General features: G+C 36.8%; 1 protein-coding gene across 2 annotated transcripts in view; it reads right to left on the bottom strand.

Annotated features, from left to right (window-relative positions):
- Nucleotides 1–816: 816 nt before the first annotated feature.
- zbtb16b (zinc finger and BTB domain containing 16b) overlaps nt 817–10,081 on the bottom strand; it is a 48,968-nt gene continuing 39,703 nt past the window's right edge. For both annotated transcript variants that reach the window (XM_053646740.1, XM_053646741.1), the window contains exons 5-7: nt 8,518–8,688; nt 6,093–6,260; nt 817–5,046 (exon numbers count right to left, since the gene is read on the bottom strand). In XM_053646740.1, the coding sequence (XP_053502715.1) occupies nt 4,817–5,046; nt 6,093–6,260; nt 8,518–8,688 (569 nt within the window). In that variant the 3' untranslated portion in view covers nt 817–4,816. The remainder of the gene's footprint in view (nt 5,047–6,092; nt 6,261–8,517; nt 8,689–10,081) is intronic.

Raw genomic sequence — 10,081 nt, 5'->3', positions numbered from 1 at the left:
TTTCTAAGTAAAGTTTATGTTTGTGAAAAAAGAATTTAAAACACCCGAATACGTTCAAGCTTTTTAATAAATATTTGCATTTGTATGGAATCTTTATGTATTTATTTTGTATTAAAATATTAACAAATATATTTGTATACAAATATATACATATATTTCTTTTAGGTATTTATTAAATTACCATAGAAGGGAACCTATAATTCTGTATATGCCTGTATGTGCACAGTGTCTAGTCAGTCCTTTAATTCAGTATAGCATTAGCAAAGATCTCATTACCAATTTCCAAATAGTCTATTATAAGTCCTTTGTAGTAACATTTTGTATCAAATAACCATGAGCAAAAATACTGCTCAATTGGGAAAAAAAGACACAAATATCCATGAATCCTTAGTTCAACTTAACAGATCACTCATACTCACAGCAAAATCTAAAAGCAATATTAAATCCTGGTCTCTAAGGTATCTTAAAAAATTACTATTTTTTCAACACTGATATCACCATAAAAATATGAAAGGGGGCTTAACAATAGCCTATAACATTATTACAGCCAGTACTTAATAGTAACAACTGTAGCTATTTTTTTAAAATATAAATGTCAAAAGCACAGTGTAATCTTATTGCATAAATTATGCCATATTTTCGACACTATATAGTTACCCAATATTATTACTATTATTACCAGGTTTTAATATTTATACCACTAGAGGGCCCTAATACTAAATCTTTTCTACCTGATTTAATCAATAGTAATATCAGTATACTGTAGTATTAATAATATCAATATATTTCAAATGCACAACACCTCTTCACACAGGCTGCATACAATCTCTTTTAGATCTTTATTATTTTTCCACACCCCAGACAACATTAATAGTAACACAGAGCTGTGTTCGAGCTCACACACAGAGAGGAGAGAAAGGAATACACCTTGATCTGCATCAATGCCATCACACAGTTCCAAAGACAGTGTATCAACCTTATGCTGAAAATACAGAAAAATAATATAACAATCCAAAATAGAAATAACCTCCAAACGCTAAAATAAAAAAAGACATATATGCACAGTTGAGAAAATTAACAAAAACAGATCAGCTGTAATTGGGCACCTTTTAGGGTTATATAAAGAATTGGTGCTGAGGTAGACAATACAATAAACTAAAAGACAATTAAATGTAAATCATTTTAACATAAAAGTACAATGTTACTGCAAAAAAATCTATATTTGAAAAACAGATTTTATTTGGTCCAACATAGATTCTCAGTGCTTTATCAAACCTTATGATTATGTATCAAATTTTATGTGAATGGCACAGATAAGGGAGAACTGAAGGAAATGGATGCTTCTAGGTTGAGGCAAAATAAAACACAGTGAAACAAGGATGCCACTTTGTCAGTTCAATGCTGTGCATATGGTTTTATTGCAAACCCTACAACAAAGGTCCTCCCTTAGAGAAAAGCCACACAAACTGTTATCATGCACTTCATATTTTACACAATTTTAACATGTGGATTTTTTTTTAACATGTAGTGCATGTCTTGCATGATTTTCCCTATGATTCATTTATTTACTACGTTAATTTTTCATGTGATCATGTTATTCAAATTATGTCACATAACCTTGAGTTCATGTGTGCAGTTTTAGTGCAGTATTACTCACACTGTCACATGTGTGAAATCAAAATGATTTTTCTCTAAAGGCTATGTTTAAAAACGTTTTCACAGTGTACTTTATTACCCCTTGCCTAAAGAAGTTCATTGTAGACAAAGGAAGTAAATAAACTCAATGTTCAATAACAATTAATATTGAATGCATTGTCAGAATTTGTTCTACGGTTGTGATCTGGATGTGCATTAAGGAAATGAATGACATTCCTGTTTGTCACAGTTCATTTCAGTGGTGAATTTCGTCCAGTATTTCTTTGCATATGCAGTATGAATACAAATGAATATAAAATGTTTTTAGAACAATATTAAAATTAAATATTTTGTGGATTCATGGAAGATTATTTTCTTTCCTCATAAGTAGTGCATTTACACACTGAACAAGTTAACCACAATAATTCTTTTGACTCACACTGCACACACACAAAAACCTGCATATAACGGCATATAACGTGTTTTGGATCTCACAGTGAATATGCTGTGACCACAATACAAGCAAACAGGGAAAAAACATTTCTGCCTTTTCTGTTAGGTATTTTGTGCTTTGTGATACTAGTAGGCCTGTGGATCTTGGCAGATAATTGTTAATGAAAAACTGATACCCAGCAGCAGTGACCACGGTACAAGCTTTACAAACATCTACTACTGAACATCGTCAACATTGTAAAAGAGGCACAAAAAGTATCACCAAAAACAAACACAATGCAAAAGTTACTGTAAAAGTACTTGACTCACTCAACTATAAACAAGTGGACAGATTTTGCACATTACAGAATACAAAAATACAACTTTTTTTTCTTATCAAAGTGCCACATTTGGCTCTTGTCTTTTTTTTTTTTTTTGCTTTTGCTTTCTCATGTAAATGACCACCCCCTACCATGAGTAACTTGTAACACACAATTTATGCACTTTGTCATTTGACAATTCCACTTTAAAATAATTTTCAAATAAAAAGACAACATTTCTATTTTTAAGCTTCACCCTTATACCATAGCTCATAAACATTTTATAAAAATTTTATGAAATAAAACAATGGGTTACGGTCTGTTTCATTTTAAAATGGTATATCGGATACGGAGTGTAAATATGATGACAGTCAAGTCAATCAAGATCTCTGAGAATTAAGCAAAAGATAAGATTAAAATGCAAATTATAAACACAATCGGATGTGCTTTTGCTTTTGTGCAAAACAAAGCGCCATGAAGAGGTAGCACACAGGGGGCTGAAAAGCATACATTTGAGCAGTGTTAAACCTGACATTAATGCAAAGAGCATCTTTGTGCAGCTCTCACTGAGTGCAGGTTATGATTTTGTTATGGCTAACTGAACCATTGTATGGTATTATAATACATTGTCCTAAATGAAGTTCAATAAAACACAAGACATGCACAAAAGGAGTGTGCTGTTATAGGAAAGGATTTTTTTTTTATTCTTTTCCAAAAACAGCATATCCTGATGTTTTGTTACTCTTATACCACAGCAATTTGCCAATTATTATTATTTTTTATTTAGTAAAGAATGACACATCATACTTTTTAATCCATGTATATTTACATTAAATGCTGTAGTACATCCATGAAACAAGTTTGTTCCTGTTATCACCTATAGCAGCTATAAAAATCACTCCCTCATTATTTTCTCTCTCTCTCTCTCTCTCTCTCTCTCAGTTAATATGACAAGAAATGTAGCATGTCGGAAAGTTTAAAGTTACAGGTTTAGCTCAGAATGTTACAAGCACTGACACTGGAGACCAAAAATGTTAATCTGATGTCTCCTCACAGAAAACCTTACCATATCAACAACATTTTTGTCTGTCTATGTGGAGCATCTGCCATATGAGTTGCTGTATAAATTGTTACTATAGAAACAATAATGCATTAGAGCAAACTCATTAATATAAACCTGTGATTTGCCTTGCAGCAAACACTTCTGTCTGGGATGCTGTTATAGAAAATTCATCAACACCTTCTGACCAATCAACAGTGCATGCACCAGTGCTGTGGTATAATATAAAAATAAATCAAGCACAAAACAAGTAATTCAAGTAACCTTTTGAAAAAAAGTAAAAAATAAGCCATGAAAAGTTAACATCTGTAGCACTGATTACTGCATATTCTTCTTTAATCTCTTCTAGTTAATTTACTTTGATCTTTACATTTTATATGTATTTAAAAGATCTCATTTTTATTCAGTCTGCTGTATGTTAAGATGCCTGAACATGACACCCCACTGCAATGTACAGCAGTCCAAGTATCTAAATACGACACACACACAAAAAAAAATTGTAATGTGAGGAGCCCTAAATGTGAGTCTTAATCCATTAATACTGCATCACTTTATCACAACACAACATATGCACTTGAAAATACTAAGATTAGACCTGCTACACTAGTTTTAATGGTAAGAGAATGGTGGGCAGCTAATGAAAAGCAAACCAAATCCCATGTCTGTATTCATGACTATGCTGTACATCGTAGTTATGACATCAACTTGGTTGTGAAAGTGCACAGTGGAGATACTCTATGAACACGTCCCTGAACATCCTTAATATTTTGTAATCATAATATAGGATAAGTTGAATTTACCTGTGATCAAATGTCCACCACTGAGTGCTTCTGACACTCAAAATGAGCTGTGTGATGGGCCTGTACTGCTGAACAGATGTCATTTTGATTATATTTTGAATTTTTTTTATTAGCTGCTTTTTCTGTATATGTGGTCTCTACAAACCTTTGCTCATTTTTATTAATGGTTTGGATAAATATTTAACATTTATGGGTGCTGTGAATAAAAAAAAGTATGTTATTACTAATAAGAATAAAATACAGTGCTAAAAGGCTGAAGATTTTCAGTGTAACAGGTGGAATGAAGCAAGTTGCAATCTTGGATTTTGTTAGGGAGAAGCGTGCTGGGCTAGAATACTATGAAATATTTTATCCATTTAATTGGGTTCTTCTACTTTTCTTAAAAGTAATTTTAACAATACGTTCCATTTACCAAAGCAAGCACACTGTAATGTCATGAAAATGGCATGAAAATAGAAAGAAAATTCTATACAACAGCTTTGATCACTTTTCCTTTTCTTCTTTGGCCCAGACTTAGAGCAAAACGAGTGAATGAGCCTCCAGTTTCTTCTTTCCTTTCTTCAGCTTTCTTACACATAGCATAGGTACAGATAGGTCTTCTCAATCCTCCAGTCTGGGGGAACATCCTCAGGCTTGTGGCTTTTCATGTGTTTCTGCATGGCCGAGAGGCTGGGGCAATACTCCTGGCAGATGGTACACTGGTAGGGCGAAGCTCCATTGTGGGTGCGTAGGTGTTTGATCATGGCTGAGTAGTCACGCGAGCGCTGGTGGCACAGCTTACACTCAAATGGCTTCTCACCTGAGGATCATATGGAAAAGCTATAACAATAATAAAGATTTAAATTCAAACACAATGTCACGTAACAATTTGGGGGATATCAACACCGAAATGGTGTGTGTGTGTGTGCGCGCGTGCTATTTATTTATTTATTTATGTAATGAATTGAATTATTTGCTTTGCTTTCTGAATGTGGCTGTGATAAACATTGTTCAAAGATTTGTATAGCTGGGTTGGCTAAATATTCAATACTTCACTTATAAGATATAAGTAGAAGGAACAAAATAGTGTGCAAAATACTGTGTATTTATTAGTATAACAAGTGCTTTACGGTGTGTCTTACATTTTGTATTAGACACAAAATCTTCATCAAACCCCTGAGGGGAAAATTGTCCCTGTAAATGTGCAGTGAAAATCACAAATGGGTAAAAAGGTAAGCTAACAGCCTATCATTGTCAGCAGCAAACTGATTATTGATCCATCATTGACAGTCGGTGTAAATGTCACTGATTCCATTGTTGGCTGTCTACTGGACTACTGGCCTTTTGCTGGGAGCTCCTCTCTGCTCTCATTATCTACATGCACTGAGTGCAAAGCTGTGGCCTTGTTTGACAAAAAGAAGTCAATTATTTGACAGGCTACCTGATAGGGTGGCTTAGTATCTGCCTTATTGAAGAGCGAAGAGAAGCAGCAATCAGCCTGTAATTCCACCTCAACCACAGTTGTATATGACACCCAAGATCACAGAGCCATCACAGAGCCAACAGATTTAAGTTATAGCATCCCAAACTTGAACCCTTCTAAAAGATTTGTAAAACCCATTATTCCAACAAACATGCTGTGCAATCAGCAGAGGTGTGACATGATACAAGATACTGATAATATCTGTTCATTCTTTATTATATTATTTCTAATTTCTGTGCCTATATATTTTTTAAATAACTTTCATGGTTCTCAAAACCAGTTCAATATAGTTCCTAAAACATTTCCTGCATTAGGGGGACATTTAGTGGGAATTAAAGTATTTAACTTTTGCACAGGGTTGTGTGAGGATTTGGAGCTCTGACCTGTGTGTACGCGGTAGTGTGTCTCCAGCTGATGTTTAAGACTGAACTTTTTGCCGCAGCTGTTGCATTCGTAGGGTTTCTCTCCAGTGTGGATGCGCTTGTGGCCCTTCAGAGTGCTCTCATCCCGAAAGCAGCTGCCACAGAACTCGCACTCATATGGGTGGTCACCTGCTCCAAAGAGACATCATACTCACTCATACTCATACTATACAATAAAGCAGTTAAGATGGTTTCATTTAACCAAAACACCCATTTGAACGCCAATCTCAATATGTTGTTGAGCAATAGCTTTTAAAAAGCCAATAATCTGTGATAGTTGGCTACAATATGTGTTGACTGGATCTGGCTGGCTGCTAATTGCTTTTATGAGCTGACTAACAGCTTCTTATATCATTTTCTCAGGCAGCAGCATGGGATGTGATCAGGCGTATAAAACTCCCAATATTTAATGCATCTCAGCACAGCCGGCCACACTTTAAGCCATCAGCAGTGACCCATGCTTTTCATTATCTCCCTGTCCAAGTGGTAACCATGCCTTGAAATAAATTGTATTTCTTGTTATGTACTGTCATGCTTCGGTGTAAAACCCCATCTTAAGAGACCATGCAAAAAAAATCCCAAAGCACATCATGGCATACTATTCACATTCAATTCCCCTCTTAGTAATAGCAGCAGTCTGAAATGAATGGGGTTTTTATTAGAGTGGAGAGGAAGGGCAGGTTGAAGTCCTGCAAGACCAGATATATGATGATATATAGAGCAGCAGTCTTTGGGTACCTGCATCAACTGATCAGATGCACCTTACAAAAAGCCCTGCAGCCTGTCTGTCATTAAAGTTAATGGAGCTGAGGCGAGCAGCCGGTCGGCCAGACTCACATCGCCGCAGGCATGCTAATGTGCTAATGCTCAGCCCTGGGAAGATTCGACACACACTGGTAATGTCAATTACCCAGCACATACAGAGAACTCTTACTCTAACACTAATACTCTAGTGTATTAGATTTTACATTTACTGTATTGATCTTTTGTTGGATAGGTAGCCAATCAGAAGACTGCTGTGGCACAAGCTGTAAAGACATCACTGTCTGTGTTTAAGTTAGTGATACATAACCACATAACAGTCTGTAAAATTCAAAGTAAAACAGGCTTCCATTATTTAAAAAAAAATCATCCAAATGGTCTGACAAAATAGTATTAAATGGCTTGAAAGACGAGCTAAAAGGAGCTTCAGAGAGCTTTCTGTGCCATAAACAATCCAGCTCGCTTGTCTCTGTCTGCCCTATCAAACACAGCTGTGAACATTAGACAGCCGCCACTGTCTGCAAATGGCCTGCCAGTGAAATGGAGAGGGAACAGGAATGGCATATTAATGAGAAGACACTACATGTGCTGAATGTAGAAAGGAGAGAGGCTTCAGAATCAGACAGACACACATGGCTTAGCAAAATGATATGGCCAGATGTGCTCTTTGACCCATATGTATTGCCATCAGCACAATACCAACACCAACAAATTCCCTACATTCTAAAATAATATAATCTAACATGGGGTTTACGACTGTGTTTAATCCAACAAGCTGTTTGCTTTTTTCATGTGCATTCATTTATCTTCAGTAACTGCTTTATCCTGGTCAGGGCTACAGTCGATCCAGAGCCTATCCCAGAAGCACAGTACACAAGGTGGGAATACACCCTAAAATGTGTACAGGACACCATACACACATACATTCACACTTGGTCTAAATACTGAAGTCAGCACTCAGGAACCATTCTGGGATTGTGTGGTGTGGGGCTTGGGTAAAAGAACTACTTCTGAATTGTGGCTGAATTGCATAATTCCATATGTCACCTTTGTGCACTTTTGTTTGCAAAATGGTAGGCACTATGTTTATCCATTAGTTTTTTTGTATTATTTTCCTCTGGTACCAACACTCAAGCTGTGAAGAACAGTGCTTTTTGGATAAATAGCAAATTATTGTGCAGGAATACCTACAAACGAAGAGCTGAGCTTGAATAAAAGATTATTTGTAGCCATGTAGGCTGGCATAAGACGTGTATTTTTTACGATGCTCTCAGTGCAAGTACTCATGCCACAAAAGTGAACTAATTACAGTATTCAAGTCCTCAGAAACATTGAACCAATCACATTATTCAGGATGCTTCCATACAGATGTGGACTGTGCTGCTGTTTGGTTGAAGCGAAACCCAGACCACCCTTTTCAAGAGGACCAGGGATCCGTTCTATGGACCACTGGCCACTTGAAATCTGGTTCCAACAGCCCAGAGTCCAGAAATAAATGCAAGTGTGAAAATGAGGTGATTTTTGCCTGAGATGACTAAAAAGTTTTAGGAAAATCAGTATGAAAAAACTCAGCAATTAAATCCACTTGCCCCAGGCTCCCATAAACAGGCAGATAGAGGCTTACCTGTGTGGGAGCGAAGGTGACGTTTAAGAGCCGTGTGGCTGGGGAAAGTTCGATCACACTCGCTGCAGATGTAGCTGCGCACACCAGCATGGACCTCCATGTGGCCTTGCAGTGCCTTCTGAGTCTGGAAGCGTTTCCCACACAGCAGACAAAACACAGCCATGTCTGAGCCTAGATCAGAGAGAAAGAGAGAGAGAGAGAAAGAGAGACATTAATGCTCAATTATTATAAATACATGAAACGTTATGACAATTCATTTCAAGCAACTGTATAATTAGTTATAAATACAGTGACTACAAACTAAATACACCACCATATATTCTGATTCTTTCCGATGTTGGAGCCAGTGTTAAGAGCACCTACAGACATTTTAAATAACATTTCCAAGGTTAAGAGCCAAACAACAAAATAATCAGATGTAGTAACAACTATGAAGGGTTTTAAGTTTAAGGTCTGATTGAGACCCAGGTTTGATTTTACCACTCATACATTTACTCATGTTCAAGAAGTGCTTCATCCTGGTCACGGTCATGGTGGCTCTGGAGCATTGGGAACACTGGGTGCGAGTTGGGACTATACCCTGAGATACCAATTGAGTGCAGGGCACCATACACATACTTTTACACTTATTTCTATACTGTTGTAATTTAGAGCAGCCAACACTGCATTTATTTGTGAGGTGGGAAGAAACCAGAAAACCCAGAGGAAACCTATGCACACAGATGGGAAAACATGCAGAGAAACTCCACATAAACAATAAGCTGGGTTTAAATAAAACCAGGGACCTTGGGGCCATGAGACTGCAATGCTACCTGCTGCACCATGGTGCTGCCTGATTTTACCATCCAAATTAAAGTCCTTCAGAATAGCACCCGTGATGAAATATACATGTTTTGTTGCTTTTAGTTGTTTATTCTGAGTATGAAGCTGCTTTTTTTTTTTTAATTCATGGCATTAACCTCAGCATTAGCCTAAGCAGTATAGATCCTATTTACAGTTGCAATTAAAATTATTCAACTCCCATTGCAAATCAGGTTTAGTGTCAAAATTTCAAACTTTCAGCTGTTTGCAGTGAACAAATTAAACAAAAGCAATTGAAATAGTTCGACACAACGAATGCTTCAAGTGGTTTCCCCAAATTCAAATGAAAATGCAACTTATAATGACTTCTCCAGTCTCAAAATTATTCAACCCCTTTATGGCAAGCTGCAAACGAGATGCATAGCCAGACACCAGATTCTGGCAGCATTCCTGAGGAATCTTAGCCCATTCTTCATGAGCAATGGCCTCCTGTTCAGTAATATTATGGGGTTTGCATGCTGCAACTGCCTTCTTCAAATCCCACCAGAGATGTTCTATGGGGTTCAAGTCAGGTGACTGTGTTGGCCCTGAAGAATCTTCCAGAATTGTCCTGTTGGAAGGCACAATGATGCCCAATCTTCAGCTTCCTCACAGATGGCATGATGTTTTCTCCTACGATTTTACTTCAATGAATCTATCGTACTTTTCACATGCTGCAGGTTTCCAGTGCCAGAGGATGAAAAGCAGCCCTAGAGCATCACCA

This window comes from Ictalurus furcatus, chromosome 17 (genome assembly GCF_023375685.1).
Source record: "Ictalurus furcatus strain D&B chromosome 17, Billie_1.0, whole genome shotgun sequence".
NCBI lineage: Eukaryota > Metazoa > Chordata > Actinopteri > Siluriformes > Ictaluridae > Ictalurus > Ictalurus furcatus.
The sequence above is the reverse complement of the archived record's forward strand: the minus strand, read 5'-3'. Positions and strand labels throughout refer to the sequence as shown.